Raw genomic sequence first — 21,758 nt, forward strand, 5'->3', positions numbered from 1 at the left:
TATTGGAAAAGAGATCTTCTTACATATAGTATAAACAACTGAACCAAGTAGATATTAATAATATATATATAATAGTTATTTTCACCTTCAGTTAAATTGTGCCCTATTTTATTATGCTGAAGTATAAAAAATCTTAAAATAACAACAAATCCCTAGGCACCTACTAACAAGGGTACTACAGAGATTTAGGGGCCTCTAGTGATTTCTAGAGTGCTAGTTTCTGTACCAGCATCAGACTGATGTTTCTGCATTGAAAAGCTGCAGTCGATTATTCTCGTATTATTTTGTTTTTGTTATGTGTGATGGGGAGAGTATTATTTTCTATTGCATTAGTGCTCTGAGGGCTCAGTCAAGATCAGGTTTCATTGTTCAGCACAACGACAAAAACAGACGCAGAGCACATTCCTTCAGCTCCTGCAAGCAGAGACTCCTACCACTCATCTTCACTATTTCAGAGAACCAAATCCCGCTACGATATTCCTGTCTGTGGTATACGGCATGTAGAAACACAGATTAGCACAAGCCTTGTGTGGGCACAGGCACCCAGAGTCTCCTCTGCATGCACACAGGTGGTAAACAAAGTTACCAAGTTTGGAGAGCAGACTTAAAGGCTGTTCATTTATTTTTAGTTCAATAACATTATGCATTGCTTACAACAAATGAAACCTATGTGTGGTGAATCATTCCAGAGTTTTCCAGCTTATATTCTCTTGCCATACCTTTTCAAGATTGCAAATTGTTTTAAGTATTAGAGTACAGTAAACATAGAAAAAAAAAAAAAAAGAAAAAGAAAATCAGCTGTTGTCTTCATCAAACCAGCAGTCATGACATACTTTGCATGTGTAGTCTAAAAACAAAGTGACAACAGACCAAAGCTAAAATGTCAAGGCATCTTGGCATGAACACTGACCCAAATGCACCACTTAAGAAGTACAAGTCAGATAGGCAGGGCTTCTCAAGAGACTCCATTTTTCTGTAGCCAAACTTCCTCCCCTCCCACACCCTTTTCTACAGATTTCATTCGCAGAAGCAAAGCGATTTACTCTAGTCACTAGATCTGCAATGCTAAGAGCATTTTTTTCTTCTCAAAGTCACTTGGAGGGATGGGTAAACCAGACTAGGTTAAAACAAACAAACAAAAAAACAAATTACGGCGTTAAATTTTCACACACAGATAGAACTAAACCTTTTTGCCAGGTGGATTAGTTTGCCATTCCTCTGAGCCCTACATTTGGCAGCGAAGCTGCACGCCTGGAGCTGTGACTGGAAAGTATACCGCTGGCACAAAGACGCCATCTATCCCCAGTGCACAAAAATTCTTGAAACAGCCTCATGTTTCGTAAAGAAGCAACGAAGTGGTCTGAGTAGCAAAGTCCAGAAAAATATCTTAGACATATGATTCTTTTGGTAAATTCGGTCCCAAACATTCCTGTTATTCTTGCAGAAGTACCCAAGGAGAGAAAATTGCAGAAACCTTCCTGATAGCTAGGAGAAGAACAAAGGCACTGGCATTCCCTATAAAAGCACCTTCATTCTCAAAGCCATTTAAAATAATCTTTCTAAAAACATGTATTTTTCCTGTCTCACAGAAATTAAGATCAATTTTTAAAGATGTAGATTTAAGAACATTTTTAAATCTGCACCTTGTTATTTTTCATGTTTCTTTACTCCACAGAAACTATGAACATATGATGCAGTGTGTTCCCTAAATTTAACTCATCCACAACCCGATGATTTATATATAGTTTGTGGTTCAATACTACAAAAACTCTTACTGTGGACTCATCACTAAAAACAGCTCAACTCTCTCTTTTTCTATATCCTGCCTCAGGCTGAAGATCTGGCAAGAAAATCAAGCGCTGAAGCCTCTCGTGCTGTAGAAGTTTCCCTATGGTGGTAGTAAACACCCCATAGCATGAGTTGTTTATAATTTCTCCAGAAACAAACAAACAAAATGTAATTATATACTCTAGGAAGTTATTTTAACTACACAAGTGGCGGTTAGGCAAAAAGCTCTGGTATGGCGTTTCCACATATGATGCCTATGACAAAAAGAAGCAAATAGAAATTATGACCAGTGGTCGTATATTTTGCATCTGAAATATCCTTAAAAGCAGGAGCAGCAGATGGCAGGCAAAGTGGGATGGAATTTTTCTTACAGTGTTTTTTTACAGTGATTGAGTCGATAGTGGACGTTCAGTTCCGCTTCCTCTCGGCTACAAAAAGATACATATCCTCATGCAAACGGAGATCACATACTGGTTAAAGATGTTTACAGTGCAACAGAGGCAAAATCGGCCAGTCCGGTAACAGCCATCCTGTACAGTAAGTTCCCTGCTAAGAGCTGTGAAGATACTGGCACAAAAACCTGCACTGCATATTGCTGCAGCATAATTAATTAAGTCTGACAACACCCCTGTGAAATACAATAGGTCTAACCACTAAACCAAATCATCCTTATAAACATCCAAATGTCAGCAAGTGAATTTATGTCAGATTTACTGTTCAATCACAGAAAAAAATCACATATAGCTCCAAAAAAAAGCACTTTATATTAAGTAAAACTCTCTCATATTTTTGAATAATAATAAAGATATCAAAGGTATGACAGCCTTTTTACAGGGATAACACCTCAGAACATCAGTAGATAAATCTTTGAGGAGGTAAGGAGTATTATCACGATTTCCAACTGCAAAATCATGCACTTGACAATTCTCTGGCACTATATATAAAATATTATAACTATTAATACATAATGGCAATCTAAATAATTGAAATAAAACGAAATCTCATTAATATCAAGATTTTGATAGTTGGATAGGTTCAGGGCCATTAAGGCAAAACATACGTTATGGGGTATTACACCCTTCGGATCAGATGTCCCTAATAACATGCGTCGAGACAAACAGACACGTGTTCCAAAAGTAACTCCAGCTTGGTTCTTTATGACTTCGGCTTGAAGGATCTTATTTTCTGTAATCTTTAAAGTGAAAGTGCAGTCACTAGCCTCTGGCTGCACTGTTTATCATAAAGTCAGTTCACTTAGTGCTGTCCAATTAAAATAAACTACAGCTGCAATGTATCAGTATTTTTTCTATGTATCTGAAAACATTCCTGCAAAGCCCAGCCTCCAAAAATAAAACATAAGTGAAAAGCAACAGTTCACTTGGCAGCCATCTAGGAGAGGATGTTTTGACATTATTTTCATGTTATTTAATGCACATTTTCCACTTAAAAACAAGAAGCTCCTGTCACAAATGATTTATATTTGAAAATACTTTATATGACATAAGAAAGGCATATAATGGCTTGTTGCTGTTAACTTTTTAAAATAAAAAAATGGGATACAAACAATCTATATTTCCTTTGATAGTTTCTTTGACTATTTTGCTGCTTACTGTGTCAGACAGACATTTCAGTGATAGCCAGTGCAATATAGTAGCATTAAATAAAATGCCCAAACTCCATCTGACTTACTACAATATAGTCACTGATTTTTAAGTGATTTTTCCTCTATTGCACTGTTCTAGTTCACACCTGGAAAACTGACAAACTATAAAATTTTTGTTTATCATCTTTTAACAAACTGATTTCAAAATGATTTATTTACATTAATTAGGGGAAAACAGGGTCTCATGACATGTTTGTATCTTTCATTTCAAGGACGATGAAAGAACAGGAAATAAAATGCAAACTTTTCTTTGTTACTGACTTTGTTCCAGTTCTTCCAGGCATCACACTTCTAAACTCAGGCTGCCACCAACAGACAGCACACAGACAAGAAAAGGTGATGTTCATCTGCAAAGCACAGATGTAAGTCAGCATGTAAGGCCTCTTTTAATAAACAACAACTAATGAATTTATATGGAATAAAACCAACATAATTTGTGTACGCTGTATAAAGTGCCTGTGCAGAAGATTTCTGAGTGGACAGCACATCTTGAAATAATTGTTAAAACTCCATATCTAAAAGAAGATTTCATGTGACTGCGGATGCAAACATTTTCTTACAATTTCTAAAAGTTAGACATTATTTAGATAAAGAGCAACACTGCACCTTTAAGAAAATGTTATTTTTCCTGAGGCCCTATCAAGGTAAATTTCATCAGTATTCAAAGAATGAGCAAAGCACTTCAACAATTTATTTCAATAAAAGAAGACTTAGCTGAAAGGAGTATAAATGATGAGAACTTGCTTTAAACTGATTTATTCCCTGCAGCAATAAAAGGAATGTTTCTTCACTCAGCTGTTTAATATGCAAATATGCAGAGCATCCAGCTTCTGACAGCACATCATTAATAAAACCTTGCACTAAGCAGAGCTCCCGATATTTCATCCTGATGAAAATACATGATGATGATTTTAGACTGTATAATTTCAGAGTTGGAACAATGTACTTCCCAGTGATGGAAACTCAGCAATCCACAGTTCTAGTGTAGATTTTTTTAATAAGTTAACCTGTTTCTGTGAGAGGGAGACATTTGTTTACAAGAATAACAAATACAGACAAGCTTGTAACCAAACACTCTCAACTGGACACTCCAAAACTTAGTTTGGGAAATAGTAGAAAATGAATCATTTTGTTTAGAGAAGAACACAAAAGTTCTTTATGTGTGTTTTTTTTTTTATCAATTAATGTCTCTCTTATTTAGCAAGCTTCTCATGCTAAAAAAAAAAAAAAAAATCCACTTTACCTGTACTTCCACCATCCACTATACAATCTGACACATTTTCAGCAAATATGGAAATTAATGATATCAGGAAGGAAGGAAGGAAGGAAGGAAGGAAGGAAGAAAAAGAAAGAATGGGTCTGCAATTTTACTACTTTCTATTAATAGCCACAAAGATGAACTCCTATATTTGATCAAGCTGTAGCACTCCATTTCTTGTGTTCATAGCCAAATTAAGTACACATGTACACATGCTTTATTCTTCATTGCTTGTGCTAGAACACTTACATACATACACTCTCTCCAAAGAAGTTTTTAAAAAGTCTAAACACCTATCAAATATTTGGAATAGAGAAAGGAATATTTGCCAATACTTTGCTCTGAAGTCTTTCCAGTCCAAAGTTGGAAATTGGAAGATGTACAGAAATACTAAATTTTTCAAATCATCCCTTTGTGTAGAATTAACCCCAATAGATAACCCAGAACATCCATTTTTATCTCAAAATTAATACTCATGCAGATAATGTTGATCACTTTACACACAAAACCTCAGGAACATGCATTTGCTTGAAAAAGTATGTGAAAATTACCACAATAGTTAAAGTCTGGTAAGTTTTTTATGTTGGTTTGGGGTTTTGGGGGGGGTAAAGGTGGGCTTTTTATTATTTTTTATTATTATTTTTTTTGGCTGCTGTACACTCTTCTTTTACCACTGTACTGCTAGGTCAAACATAAAGAGAGACCCCCCTCTGCACTACAGAAACAAGAAAAAAAATGACTTTGCGTTTTAATTCAAAAATATTTCTATTATGAATCAATCATTTAGCGTATTTCGTAGAAGTTTGAAGGATTTTCCTTTGAATCATTTCCCACTGGGTACCTAGGAAACAAAACATCTTCAGGGCTAAATTTCAGGGGAAGTCTTGCAGGTTTTAGTAAACTTCTCCTAGCCAGTACTTTACATGTTTCTGTTTTCTGTGCATGGCAATACTCCTTCATAACTCAAATGGGATTAACCAATTAAACATTTCCCAGTAGTCTCTAAAATAGCTGCTCTTGGCATGTTTTTTGCATGGAACAAACCTCAGCGGGAGGATATGATAGAAATCTTGCACTATTTAAATATAGAATTGGGACATCAAAGAAAGGGTTGTATTGAAATAACATGGATAATTAAGGAAGTGGAGAACAGTAATAACTGATTTACATAAAATGCTAATAAGCCTCTTGACTTGTTCGGCAATTTCTGCTTTAGGCATGGTAACTGTGGGTTCAAATTTGTGTACTAATTTTATTTTATTTTTTTTTCTTTTTCTTCCTTTTTCTCCACCTATCTTTAAGCTCTCTACAGCCAGGCTACTCTCTGTCTGGCAACAAACACCTTTTTTTTTGAAACAAAACCCTATTGGAACCTGAATGGAAACTTGTGTAAAAGTTTTGTTCACATTTATATCCACACACGCATACAATGTACAAAGTGTAAAGGCCTTTAATTACTTGACTGCGTGCGTATGGATTCAGACTGCATGCCTCCTCGTTTAGCTCACTTTCGTGTCATGCTGAATAATGTGTTACAAACAATCAATGATGTATTAAAAATGGTAAATGCTCTTCACAATTACCAGGACTTAAAAACTTTGAAAACAACTTGAGTGTAATGGGAACAATGTGTTTCCATGGTGCTATGCTTCTTGCTACTCGGATGGGATGATTAGGGCACTGCACCAATGCTGTAGGTTATAGCTATTTTATACTGTACCCTTGTGCCATTTGCTTCTGCGAAGAAATTATATGCTCTGAAATTCTTGTTTTATTTTACTCTGCTAGTGATCTCTCCTCACAGTGCTACAGCAGCAGTGGATTTGAGATGTGAATGTGAATGAGTGTCTGAGCTGTTCCTTCAGGACATGTCTGCGTATTGACCTTCAGCTTACCCTGTTTCCCTGTGAGCCCTCTAAGCATGATCCATCGCTTTCTCAGGCCATTCTCCCTTCACCCCATTGATGGGTTTCAGAGCTACTTAAATTTCAAAGTCCTGATGCGTTGCAGCAGTGGCCAGGGCTCAGCTTTGCTCACTTATAGATTGTACAAGGTCACAGTAAGGGAAGGGGAAAAAAAGCCAGAGCATTTATCAGGATGTATTGCTTTACTTTTTCTATCCATCACAAAGGCGATGATTCTATTTTAGTGAAAATCCATTGAACTCAGATCAAGTCAGATGGCTGTTATCATTGGAAACTCAAGAGCTGTCACACCATAATCGGTACAAATGATGAACACTGAAATGTGGGGCTTGAGGCCGCTTAATGGTCTTTAGTGAATTTTTTTCTGTTGCTTTTTAAACACCACAAAATCATTTTACTTAAGTAATTTCAATTTGAGAACGCTAAGATTTTGTTATGCAAGCACAGCTGATTCAATTACAGACAATCTGACAACTACTGTGCAATTAAATGCTTTCTACCTGCGTGCCCTCTCCCCCATACACACACTGGTACACACATGGACCACACATACACTCACAACTATTTCCCTTGGAACAGAAGCTGTTCTGATTCTGGTCATCTCCTGTGATATGTTTTCAGCTTACAGTAGTCAATGACACCATGCAATATTAACAGGACCTTCTGCAGCAAAATATTGTTTTGTATTTTGTGAATGAGCTTTGGTAAAGCTTCCCTCTTCTGCAGCTACCCCTGTGAGAAGGAGCTGTGTGTACAAGGGAAAGGGGGAAGGAAGTGGAACTTCATTTCTCTTTTCTCAATGACAAATAACTTGGTGAGTATTAAAAGAAAATAAAAGAAAAAAAAAGAAAAAATATATTAGTATAATTACATAGGTATTTGAATTTCATCAGAGCATGGTACAGGAGAATGCACGGGGTATAGCCATCACACCTGACAGAGTTCTTTCTTCCCATCAGTCCAGGCACGATCACTATTCTGGTTACACTTCCCTCTTCTTTCTATCAGTTGTTTCAGACTCACCCTCTACTTACTTGTTTTAACTTCATCATATGCACACAAGACCAGCTATCCCAGGTTCTAGGGAACCTTGACAGATAATTAAAAATGCCTCTCTAATTAAGAGAAAAATAGCAACAGACAATAATTTTGCTCCACAGAAAGCAAGCCATTCCACAAAATAGTTATTTTCTTACCAAAATCACATAATAAAAAAATTGTTCATCAATTTTCAAAAGAAAAACAAACAAAAAACAACAATGAAACCACCACCCTACATTCCTCACTTCCCAGACAAGCCTGTTCCCCAGACAGATGATTTACAGCATGTATTCAAAGTCTGCATATTGAGCTTCACAGGTTCAAATCTTTGCCTTCGGTACTCCCTCCTCTACAACACCCACCTGAATATGGTGGAAGCTCTGTCTATTATGTAGGAATGTCCTAAACTACCTGGAGCTTTCTATTGTTTAGAATTGTGTTTAGATCTTAGGTTTTGACCTCCTCCCATGGAGCGTGAACAATGTATTTTCTATGAGAAGTACCTCAAATCATATGAGAATTCAGGAGGGAGGAAAAGGACAAAGGAAACTTTTCCACTGGATGATGGACAGTACATATTCATTACTACTCTCATTATAAAGAACACATAGCATCTTACAGAGAGAATAGGCAAAGCTTCCTCATTAAATTGGGAGATTTAAGTTACCTGCCACTGCCACATTCACCACATTCACAGCAGCTTCAGGGCTGTTCCAGTGTGGTTTCAGCTTCTAGTGATCGCCAGGAAGTGCAAAATGGAAAAGAAAAATAAATCAAGTACAAAACGGACTGAAGCCACGCTGCCGTCTCACTTCCTTCTTATCTGCTCTCTCTTTAGAGCAGCCAGTGCATGCACATTTTGTGGTGTAATGTAGTGACATTTCCAAGCAAAGCCCAGAGATCACAGACCTGTAGTTCCTCTCCTTTTTCACCCATCAGTGCTTCCAGAAATCTGGAAGAGTGCAAGGTGAAGGCTGGGCAAAAACTCTTCAGGAGCACCTTTAAAACTCCTGCAGGGTGGCATTAATAAGCTTTAGTGTAATGGAGGATCAACCCCTATGCTCTGTGCTTCAAGAAGCAGAAAATCTTATACAGGCTGATATTATGTCTTCAAATCTTTTTTTTTTCTGTATATATATATATATACATTAAAATAAATATAATTTTGGAAAGCTCGATGTTTAAAATAGTAGATTTTTCCATAATGAGAAAAGTACACCTTAATCTTTGGTGTGATAAAAAATTATGATAATTTTTGTGGATATTTTAAATGTCCCAAGTAACAGTTCATAGACTTTTAACTGCACTCACCTGTGCATACACTGCATGCTTAGGGAAGAGCATACAAAAGAGTAAGATCTGAGTTACGATGCATTTTCAGCAATGCAATGTCTTGGGCAAATAACCAGTTTCTTCCTACGCTATAGTGGATACCCAAAAAGATGTAACAGCTACAAATATATTTACAATGCTTACAATGTGAAACTTCCATCACCTCTCTGCCTCTTTTTGACAACTGTCTCGGTGCTGGGCTATTTGCAAAGGAGATGTTACACAAATCAGACATTTGCATTTTTATTCTTTAAACCTCTTGCTTCCTAGCTTATCCCAAACTTGTAATGCAGCTTTTCCTCCCACTTAGAAGAAATATCTTCACCATTTCCAACCGCCCTGGTGTCTTCTGTCATCCTTTTCGGACAGCAGGCAGCAGTGGGAGGCACTATTTCGCATGGGCATTTAATTCCTTTTGTTGTAAGAAGCCAAGAAACGGATATGCTTACTTCAGGGCATGTGCTTCACAGGCCCCACTGCAGCACAAGTCCTGACTTCTTAGTTTTAATGTCACACGGTCTCCCAAAGAGCAAGGGCCTACCCAGGTCGTTTTTCTTCTCCCCACATAGTCAAACTTTTCAAGAATACATTTGTAAAAGTCTGAATCTCTCTGGTAAATACTGCTGCAAATCCTGACAGCTCAGTCTGAACACAATTAGAACCTCTCTCTCTATGCAGTAGTTTAAAAAGAAAAAAAAAAAAATGTAAACAAAGCCAATTGAAAGCCTTTAGCTTCTATTTTGTATCAACATAGACATGTTTTCATCATACCGCTCTTACAGGTTGTGAATCTTAATTGGCCGATGTCAGTAAAGTGCTCTGAAATCCTGATATGGTATTGAAGTTACCATAGAAATATGTAACACTTGTCATTGATTCACTAAATACAGTTCACAGAGAAACAGAAATAAAAGACAGAGCATGGATTCTGCAATAAAAATATATACAGCATTTCCAATGAGCTTCAGGAAATGAAAGAACAAAAAAGGCTCTCTTAAGCAGTATCTGTCAGACACAAAATTCACTGTAACTTCCATCACCTGAGAGGTGCTTTTCCTTCTCTGTGGCTTATACTGCCTTCAGCTAGCAGGGACGGTGGCTGTAGGAGCGCAGAAGAGGTGGCACCTCTGCTTGGGAAGGGAGCATGGTGGCTACCCCCCGCAGCGCAGTGGGCACTTGCACACAAAGCAGGCCTGACATTACATGTCCCCATTCCAAGTAACAGTTTTATGTTCACTTCCACCCACCAGAGATGTCAGCAAGGCAAACAAAGTTATGTGGCAACTGCTACCGTATTTTACCTATCTATAAAAATACATTTAAACGTGTGGGATATAAGGTTAGCGGAGTGACCTTGAGGTACAGACTTCGGGCTAGTAATTCTCACACGACTGCATCTTGAACGCTGCAAATCAGAGGAAAACCAGTGGATGACACCCATACACCAACTGTGAACATTCACGGGGAAGAATTAAACCTGCTCTGCGCTTTAACGTGACCCCCGTCTGTGAACTGGGAATGCTTTTGTGCTTAGTGTGCTGCCTCATAGAGCAGACAAGCTTCTTAATAACTGGATGGTAGGAGAATTACAGTAAAACTTTTATCTTTACTGTTAAATCTCTCTTTTCAATCCCTAATCTCCCCATGAAACAACTTAACAATGCTCCTATTAGGTAAGCAAGGGACAGAGTGGAGGCAAATCCCCAGTGAATCACCGCGCCTGCTCCTGCGTCAGCACTGGGGCTCCCAGCCTGGACCTCGCTACTCTGCACGTCCGCTCATCCCTGCTCCCAGCCGCACGGGAATCAGCCTCTGCACATTAGCACCACAAAACAGGGTGCATTTCAGAGTCTAATTAACTTTACTTGAGGTTTTTCAATAACCTCTGTGGTATTTAAGCAAATCAGATTAAAAATTGGGGCCATATAAAGTATACGGTTAGTTACTAGCATCGGATAGGAAGAAGATACGCACACCTATCCGTGGCTCTTTGCCGGCTTGGATTACCAGAATTGGGGTATGAACTTGGGATCTCCCAGTGAACAGATGCTAATATGCTGGAAGAAGGTCATTGAAGCAGTCTGACTTCGAATACCCTGTAAAGATACTGAAGTCCCCCATTCCTTCGCTATCTTTTGTCCCTATCAGGTTTACCTAATAGATGATCCTACCAATTCACATTGGCAGTCCTTTGTAGCGTAATGAACACTATGTGGTCTGATGAATGCAACCACTGCACAGAAAACGTCAGTTCTTTCATTAAGAAAACCTTCCCAAGTTCATTGTATTGAACCGGCGCTCCAGCTATTAGGCTGATACATGACACAGTCAATTCCAGTTACACTTTAAGTGACTATTCATGTTCAGTGAATTCAATTTTTAAACCTAATTTATATATGTTTAGATATTTACATGAATGCACATTTCTTCCAGCTTCCTCTTATAGGCGTTTATCTGAGTTTTCTCTTACTGCGGGGTGGGGAGTGCACAGGGGGAGGAAAGAGACTGTATTTCCCAACAGATCCTGGAAATGCATGGCTGATGGAAAAGACAGAAAATCATAGCAGCAGCTTCCTGAGAATACACTTGCACTGAATTGCTTATAGGTAAAATAAGTTACAGGGTTTGCATTTTTTCTTTTAAATAAAATGTCTGCATGGATTTCTTTCAACAATGACTATTTTTTCACATTTATTTCTTAGGACTTATTTTCTGATATTAGCCAATATCAGAAATATATATATATATTCATATATTAATATTAGCTTCCTAGTACTCCCAATTAGTGGCATGTAAACTTTTAAACCAGATAATTAAAAAGTTAAGCTATTGCTGGTACTGAACAAAAAGGATCAGATCTTTCGTTAAGAAAACCTTCCCAAGTTCATCGTATTGAACCGGGACTCCAGCTATTAAGCTGTGTGATGACACAGTCAATGCCAGCTCTGGTATCAATTCAGTTTAAGCATCTTTTCACTATTGCTATCCATTTTGTACTTTCTTTAACTGACTTTGTTTATTGATAATTATTAGAGGACCACTGGTTCCAAGAGATAGGTAGGTATCTTCTCGTTATATGTATCCTCTACAGCCCACAGTAATAACATTATTTCTGTACAGATCATGCTAAAATCTTTGAGGCATTTACAGTATGCACAGATCCTTGTGCACAGATACAGCTCCTTAGAAATAAAACAATAGATAAAGTCTCTTCTTGAATCATTTGGATATCCAACTAAAGAAATTAATCTTTCTGTATTCAAAAAGAATACAGTGTCCTTATTTTGAAATATATTTCAAAAATGTTTCCATTAACATGGATTTGTTTTAAGTTAAACTATATTTCTACAATGGGAAAAAAAAACCAAAGTTAATATCCTGACTTCACCAGGCTTAACATGTTTGTGGACTAAGCCTCTACTGATTGAGAAGCAAAAATACCTTTCTTAATACTGCATTTCATAAGAGAAATTACAATTACGGGATGCAGGGAGTTTGTGGCTTGACATACTTTGCAAGCAGAGAAAGGGATGCCCTTCAAAGTTAGAGGGTAATCATTACTGACCTTGTGCATTCAAGACAGCATAGCAGGTTTCTATATAAAGAAACTTACAGAGAGGTCATTGAAGCACTAGTGAAGAGACATAAAAAAGGAGATAGGACAGAATAGAGCATCGGTTAAGCAAGTTGAAAAATTAACTATAAACAGATTCAGTAAGTAAAGACAAAAACACTGGAACATTTTCTTTGTGTCATGCAAATTTATGGTTCTGCATTAAATGTTCATTATCAGTTAAGTAGCCTTAACAATGTAATTATTAACTTTTATAGTTTCTGCAAAGTTTTTTTTTCTCTTCTTTTCCAACACAGCGTGAGCACTCTGTGGTTTTTGAACAAAGGGACATGTGCTTAATGCAGGCACTGCGCAGGCAGGATTTTGCATGCTTGTCTTCATTCCTTTACTCATTCACAGGGTGTCTGTTAATCCCTTTTTGTTTTAATTTACCTGTCTGCAAAACAGGTACCATAAAACCACCAGGCATCTCCCCAGGGTTATATGACACTTAGCTCGGCACTTCAAAAGTACACTTAGTAGAGCATTTTGAAATCATTGAAAGAAAAGCATTACGTAAAGAAAAATAAATTACTTTAGTACGATGAGGTTGTTTGGAAAATGTTCAGTGAAAATGCTCTAGTTAGGAATATTAAAACAACCAGGATACACAATGGACACCTTTAATATGCCTTTTTCCTTCAAACAAAATTTTAAAGTAAGCTGTAACACAGAGATGGTCTTATTTACATGTACTTTCTGCTCCCATTTAATTAAATCACAATCGGTGTTATACAGAATTCACATTTTTTTCTGTTTTCGACTCTAGGTAAAAAATAAAGAAACAGAAAGAGAAATAAAAAGAATGAGATCTTACTTCTTCACATTTATAAACAGAGAAGACACAAAGCATTTACCTTTCTGCCACCTGTGCTAATTCTTTCCAACCTACAGCCTCACGGTGGCCGTGTAAGCTTGGCCTGGTTAGGCAAACCTCTCTCTGTTGTTGGGTGTTTCAGCTCAGAACACCAGCCTACTGTGCAGGTAGGAAAATGCAATCTTAATACACTGAAAATCTCCACCAGAAGAGTCAATCATTCTTATTAATAGATGTCCACAGCGTCCTAGAAACAATTCACTAGCATGACTGTCCTGCCCCTTAAACTTCCCCTCACCTGTCAGCTGATAGCATACTGTTTCCCAAAATATGTTTCATTTTCAAGAGAGAGATTTATTACAGCCCCGTTATCACATTCATACCCTTCCTGAAAAGATAAAAATAAGAAAGACCTTACAAGACGATGTTGTAGCAAAAGCTAAATCATAAATGTTTGATAAGGAATGGCTAAATCTAGACAAATAACTGTTCAATCCCACTTTGTATTAGGCAGATAAAGTCATACAGGAAATCAATGTGATCTATTGAAATGAAAAAATGTCCAGCTTAGGGACTATGCAGTGTTATAGAATATGTGACATTATAAATGGGCTGCTTCCATAAGTATTATATAACGAGAAGTTGCATAGTTTTTATTTATTTTGTGTTTATGAGTGTAAAAGCAGGATGTGAAAGTCACTATTTGTCAACAGGGCAAATGTGGGCAACAGTGAAGTAGGTGAGTATTTATAACCTTTTTACTTTCCCACTCTTGTAGTGAATACATAATCCTCTCTAGGGATAAAAGGAACTTCAGTCACCCACTAGCCCTGGGCTCCTTTTTAGCACAGGCTGACAGATGTGCTAAAATTATAAGTGAAGTGTTGTGATGTTGACTCCTAAAGCAGCAATCATTAAGGTTGAAATTAGTATCCCCTCCCAGCCATTCAAATGTTAAAAAGTTCTGACACCAGGCGTAATTGGACAACTTTACCTAGTGGGGATAGCACTGCATTTTATCCTACTGACTTCTTTCTGCCTTTTTCATCCCTGCTCCAATTTAAATGAAGCAAAACAACTTTTCATACATCTTTCACTTACACAAAACAAAACAAAAATCTGCTTATGCAGAAAGACATCTCAAAAGCAGACATATGAGTTCACAACTACATATACAAGTAGTATTGTTTAAGGCTATATTATTTCAGCTGACAACAGTATTTTAAATAAGATGCAGTTAGAAAAAAGACTGAAGGAAAAAATAAACAGATGTTCTAATATGTATTAGCATCTGCTGAAAGAAAATACTCATTTGAAAATGTAAAATATATTTTTCTGGCTATATGTACTAATTAGTTGCATGCAGTGATCAATATTTCATATATACCGTACTTGTATGTACCTGAATATGTCTCCAGCAAATGCAACAGTTGCTATAAATGACACTAAGTGCTAAAAGTTTTAAGGAATTCACACAATTAGATTTCAGGTCATTTAGATCAGCGTGAACTAAAAAACATGTTAATGTGCTATCCGCACTACCACTTCCACAATACTGCTGAGTTTGACACATCATTAACTAATGGACCATCACCTGATAAATACTGGATGTGTGTGGATGAATAAAGGCTCAAGTTTTCTATACTGACTGAGACTAATAATGACATAAAAACAGTTGTGCAATTCTGCTTCTAACTATTCTTGTGCTGTCTAAAGAGAAATGAAGGTGATGATTTAAAACAATTTTGTGATAAACCTTCCTTCTTTATTTTATGAGAAAAATGTAAAATATAGCTCAAGATCCACACTGCAAAGTAAAACGTGGGAAAGGTGACTGTGGAAACTAACCGCTGGTTTAAAATTGAATAAAATTCAATGTTTGTGAACGCTTAACACTTTGCTATTGAGAGTTAGATTTAACCAATAAAGGTTGATGAACACATCTATTTTGGGCACAAACAAAAAAAATGTTAATACTGGGACTCTCATCGTCTTGTACTGTATGTCAAGTGACCAGCTTCAGCAACCTCACTGAGGCCTGTATCTCCTCTTTCAGCTGAACCGTGCATATTCCTTCTCTTACACCAGGCTCCTGCCCAGGGCTGCTACACATCTCCTTCCAACTACACTGGCCTTACACGGAGGGCAGTCACACCTAAATTTCTGTTACACTGCCTTGCTATGCTCCCTCTATAGTGTGTCCTTCACATGTCCAGCTGTTGAGGACTTACCTGGTCAATGCACAAATCTTGTTCTAATTACAGACATGAGGCAAGTTAAGGTACGCAACTTAGTTCTGCTTTGACATGGCAGCAGCATGCAGCTAATAGCTGACTTGGCTGGGTTAGCCTTTGAGGTTGCTGAGCACAACTAGATGGGGAGTGTTAACACAGGCTGCACAGATCCTGGGCCAAGGCCAAGGATTGGATTCTCGTATCTTGGATTCAAAGATATTCTTGCCTCTTACATCTTATAATTACATTTTTTGCTTTGGACTTGCTGTGATCCGTCTCTCTGAGGTTGTGGTTGGTCAGCTCCCTTACTTCGGTGTTGCCTGCCAGTCCCCTGGACTTGCCATGGCCACCAGCTCACCAGAACTGACCACATCTGTGCTCAGATTTCTGTTCTTTATCCATTCTCTCTGGTTGGCATTGATGATCCTTTCTTTTAACTGTAAGACTTTTATCCAACACATCCACATGAAGATGCAACCCAAAAATATATCACTCCTTTTCTCTCTGCTCCTGCACTCATTATGCTGAGCATCTTTAGTAGAAAACCAACTTACTTCTTCACAATAAATTCATCCTTTCTTCATCTAATACTAAGGTTGTCTATACAGAAATCTGCAATTTAATCTGGTTTCTACCTGATTCACTATCAACATGTTAACACTCACCCTAGATCAGCTTGGAGATACTGGTTCTCATTGATGACTTCCTAAATTTTCAAACAAGCATTTTCATGCTTTCTTTTTATTCTGCTTACAGATCTGCCCACAACCATCTGCAATATTATCTCATTATCTTTCTTCATAACCCACATTAAAATTCTCCTTTTCTTTGCTATCTAATCTTTTCTTTTGCATCAAAAAATCATGCCTAAAACAGGGCCTACCATATTGATTAATATGATCTCATTATATGCTTGTTCTTTTTATCTATATGTATCCCTGACTTTTGATTAACACTTAAATTTTAAGCAATACAAACTTGGAACAATCTTTCTCGTTTTATTTTGCATATTTATTAATATGGCAGGGTCCTCATCTGTGACTAACAGTCTAGGCACTGTAGTAATGATAATTATCATCATCTTGTTGTTCCTTCTTTGTTGATATATAAGCATGTAAACTGGATTTTGTTTTCTGGGGAGGACTGCCAGGGATGATTGTTAGGAGTTCTGCTTGAAGAAGAAACTCGGGTGCTTTTAGTAATCATTTTCAGACTAAGGGCTGGAGTAATTTTTTTTTTATTTTTATTAATGGAAATTAAGGATGGGAGAATTTTCAGAGTAACAGTCAGGAAAAACGGTTTGGAAAGTACTAATTAGAATGACATTATGTTATGTTGTCAGAGAAGCAGCATACACATAATGTTTTTAGTAAACATATTGTAAGGAAATAAAAGAAAAATGAATTGCAAATTATGCTTGTATCAACAAGGACATACTAGCATAATACACCAAAGTGACAGACAGTCTCCACATAAGCTAACTTGAAATGTTAGCTAGCATAGACAAATCTACCAAAGATGAGAGTTTAAATACATAGAACCCCGTTTAAGAATGGAAGCACCATGTATTCTGCTTCCAAATCTTTATGAGTTGGAGGTGCTAGATTATCTAGTCTGCTGCCAGCACTTGGATTACATTTTAATATATTACCATGCACTAATTCTATTATTAGGGAATAAAAAAGGGACAGAACATGCAAGCATATTTTCATGATCGGATAAACCATATACTTATTTGGAATAGAAATTGTTTGAAGGATATCTAAAGCTCTGTTTTTCTTTTGTAGAATCTGTGATGTGAACCTGAAAACAGAGGAAAAGGGCAGAAAAGCTTGAAAACAAGTTGATTACGACAGTTCTATCATGAAGAAAGTGAAAACAAATGAAATAGACATTTTCTAAATATAGTTTAATTTATAAATAAGTCTTCACATCACAGATTTGTTTATCCTCATTTGGTGATAATTGTTCACAGCAGAATATATCAGAAAATTCTATAATAGGAACCACAGCCAGGAAACGTTAAATAATTAATCACCCTCCCAGCCACTTGCATTTCTGTTGATATAAATGACCGTATAATTCCAAACCCAATTATCACTACTTAGCCATTCCATTTTGTAGTTAAAATCCCACAAAATTAAAGTGCATCAATTGTTAATGGTAATAGACCAGACAAGGGATTAAAGATTATTTTAATGTTTATTTCCTGTCAAGAGGTTTTTTTGGCAGGAAGCACTACAGACAAAAGGCTACATTAAGATGAGATTCATACAATGTATTTAAATCTACTAACTTCTAAAAACCTTATGGTATAATTACTTGTTTAATTTACTTGTTCCCTAAAGATGCCAATGGGGGTTTATCAAGCCAATTTCATTATATTTGCTTCTTAGAAATCAAAATATTCTTTTTAGCTTTTCAAAAAGCAGTCAAGCTTACCATAAGCACAATTCTAGCAATAACAGAAGTGAAAAAGGAATAGACTACACTAAAATACATGGGTAATCAGATCACCGTCTGGACTTTTTTGTGTCATATCCTGCTTGGTTTATCCTCTCTTACTAGTGCCACTAGGTATTTGCACAAAAGATTGTGAACACGCTTAAAACAGTCGTTTTAGTACCAATAAAACTTCACTAATTACAGAACTTTTCATCTGCCACGAAAACTGTGACTTTTTTCCACTTTTCAGAGAAGTATTTATGCAAATGTTTTATGTACATGCTTTATAAATTTGGGGAGGGGTCACAGTGTGCTGTTTCAGTAAGCAGAAAGAGTAAACTTAATCTTATGCACTTCAGAAAGGCTTTTTATCTGTGTAAAGTTAGAGGCATGCATGTGTATCTTGGGTCTTCTCTTACAAAACCATCAGATTTGGAGCTGGTAACAAGTGCAACAGTTGTTTCAGGCTGTGTAACCTCATTCATTTGATTCCAGTGCCTTTTCTGTATGAGCAGAAATGGACACATGCACTAAAAACAAAAGCTGAGTGGGAAATATTTGAGTCCATGTGCACATGCATGCCCTTCCTTGCCCTCTCAGCATTAATGGAGAATTCTCCAAAATCTCTGGGCAATTTACAGCACAAGAACGTTATAGACTCTAAAACCATATATTTTTCCTGCAGAAAACTCTTAGCCTGCATATACTCAATGAAATAACACACTAAATCATAATACAAATAACACGGTACATAATCACTTCATATTGTGTCAGTGGCAGATATTGTTGCTTACTCTTTCAAACATTTTGTTAGGAGTATAGCTGCTGCTGGGCTGAAGTTGACTTTCTTTCATTCATTCACTTCTCTCTCCCCTTTATAGGGGAGAAAGACGGCCAGGACAGGTCTGTGGCAGTAACACTTTGGAGCTGTCACAGGGAGGGGATTTATAGCCCAAGAGATTGCTCGGGAGGGCAGTGAAGAAGTTCTTACCTAAAACCAGGATTGCCTGGTAACTATATCACTAATTTGTGAGCAGTGAGTTTATGAAATGCCCAGTGGTGTTAATAACTCAAATGTCATCAGATGCAGGTATTGAGAAAGAAGCTTCTAACTGAGACAAACTGGAGTTCCAATTGTTGCCGGAAATTACATTGATTGCATGTTTGGCATAAAGGAGCACTGCAGATTTAAAATTGCTATATAAAGTGCTTTTCCCTCATTTTTCTTTGTATGCATGCCCCTCGCTCTCCACTGTCCAGCCTTGCCCCGTCTGCGTGCCACCCCCCCAAAAAAATTAAAAATAAAAATAAAAAAGCACAACAATGTTCTGACTCCATATCTCTTCTGAGATTTGTGACAGCAAGTAGACATGGTATGGAAAACCATTCCATAACCTTTCACCAACATAAAATTTACTGTGAATAAGGCTCTAAAACTCTTGCTCAGCTCTGATTTAAAACTCTGAATCCCAGCCTCCCAAGAATAGTTCCATTATAATAAATACCTCACCATGACATGATATGCTAATTATTTTGGTCCTAAACTCTCCCGTTTAAAGAACCTATCCACAAGCAAGCTGTACCACAACTCTCGCTCAAGTGGCCAGGACAGGATCTGGCCTAAAGTAGGTATTTAGGTACCTTATTTAGCTGGTTCTAGGTATTATTTAAGGTAAGGAAATGCCAGTCATCCTAGCTTCCTGTGCCCAAATGGTACCAATGTGGTAATGAACAAAGCAGGTTTGGTTTTCTAGGCTGAAAATTTCTCCATAATTTTCTACAGTATTCAAGACTTTATGAAGGAGAAGAGTTAATTTGACTATGGAAACAATACTTCCTTCAAAACTCTAATCTTCTGTATCTTTTATTTTTAAATTGTGGCATTAATAATGGTCTCAGCAGCAAGTGAAGAAAACGTGTGAAATATCTGCCCTCTTTATAGATTTCCTGTTTCTGCAATTTCACTTGAAAAATGGCAGTGCCCTGCCATCTGAAGTTTCCAGTTTGTTTAACTCCAAGCAAAAGACAATTAAACAACCTACAGTATATGGTCATGAGAGTATAATTGCTCACCAATGCTAGTCAGCTGCCACAATGAGCAGCAGTGTTTTAGTTTTACCAGCCTAGCAAGCCTGCTGGAGGTTACTGACTATGGTAAGGGCCTCATGCTAAGGAGAAAATATTTCATGAGTAAAAGAAATTTCCACCGTGTTCTTAAGATGCTGAGTTAACACCAAGTGAAATGAATAGCCTTCACGCTGGACATGTATCTAGAAGTACAGGGCATGGTTGAATAACTTCTTCTTAGAAGCCAAAAAATTACTATTTCATTATCTGAGACACTTTTTTGTTTTCTCACACACTTTCTTATAATTCTCCCATCTTCCATAAAAAAAAAAAAAATCCTTAAAAATCCTTGTCAGTAAATTTATATCCTGAATCTACAGCTCTTACCTTATTCTCTGCAACACGGAAGTTATAGGTGAGAAATGGAGTATTGGACTTTAATAGGAACTTTAGAAGGAAGTTGATTTAAACCATCCATTCTTCAAGTTTTAATGAGAGACAAAGATAAATCGAGCCTTTCTAATCCTGCTTTGGGTAGAAATCATACCCATGCCAGTCTGACCTAAATGAGTTCCTATGTGGGAGACATTCAGTGCAGCTTTGTGTATGATCTGGTGTTCTCACAAAGACTTTCTGAGTTGGTCCTATTTTGCCATTTATAGACAAGTGACTTGTAGATACAACTATCACAGCCCAACATCTACCATTAGTCCAACACCTACCTCTCCTATAGGCTGAAACAACAACAGCCAATGCACATACAAGACACTGTAGTTCTCAGTCAGTCTAGCACACTCTCAGGATTACCTGCTATCCACATCAAAGACAAAAAGCACACCATTAACATCATTCCCTGGAATGGCAATGCAAGGAAATTCATATTAATGGTAGCCTAAGAGTAATCACAGTAGACTCTTGGCATTAAGATGAGGAATATTAATTTTCCAGAACATAAAAGCATAAATGACACCTACATCTCTATGCAAAACCAATGCAAATCAGTTGCTTAAATGCAATTTAGTTCATGATTCTTGGTATATCAACACAGAGACAGAACTCTGTACAATCAACAAGACAAACAGGTAAACTGTACTTCCAAGGCCACATGTCATTACTTAGTCTTTTTGTTTGTTTAGTTGGTTCTTCTTGGTATGCAAGAAAATATTAGTTTTTTAATGAGTGCAAAAATAGAACACAAAGCATATGCAAGGTGATAATTTAATAGTTGGACAATAGATCTTAAGAGTAAAAGGATAATGAAATGAATTAAAAGGGAGGGAATGTAACCATTTAATATGATGTTTTAATCTTACTAATATCTGTACTAGAGAGTTAAGTAAGTTCCCGCTTTCTATTTAACAAAATAATTTTCATGGATTTCTGATTAGTTTCTTTGGTTATTTATTTGAAAACACAAGAAAATTACTATATATAACCTCATAATCATTACCAGTGTGCCATACTGTGAAATGTAACTCTAATACACCAGAGCAGATTTCTCAAGGTACTGTCTCTCATGAACCTCCACATGAAGTTTGCAAAGTATCTGACTAAAAGAATGTTCTTTGTTTTTGT

At 37.0% G+C, this 21,758-nt stretch overlaps 1 protein-coding gene across 12 annotated transcripts in view; it reads right to left on the reverse strand.

Annotated features, from left to right (window-relative positions):
* The window catches only part of WWOX (WW domain containing oxidoreductase), a 510,587-nt gene that overhangs the window by 256,572 nt on the left and 232,257 nt on the right, over positions 1-21,758 (reverse strand). Inside the window, exon 9 of one of the 12 annotated variants that reach the window (XM_080552524.1) lies at positions 7-17,474. The exons of the other annotated variants lie outside the window; for them this stretch is intronic. Within the exon in view, the coding sequence (XP_080408650.1) occupies positions 17,403-17,474 (72 nt within the window). The 3' untranslated portion in view covers positions 7-17,402. Of the gene's footprint in view, positions 1-6; positions 17,475-21,758 lie in introns of those variants that run through there. 12 annotated transcript variants of the gene reach the window in all.

Source organism: Anser brachyrhynchus, assembly GCF_964034855.1.
Source record: "Anser brachyrhynchus genome assembly, chromosome: 12".
NCBI lineage: Eukaryota > Metazoa > Chordata > Aves > Anseriformes > Anatidae > Anser > Anser brachyrhynchus.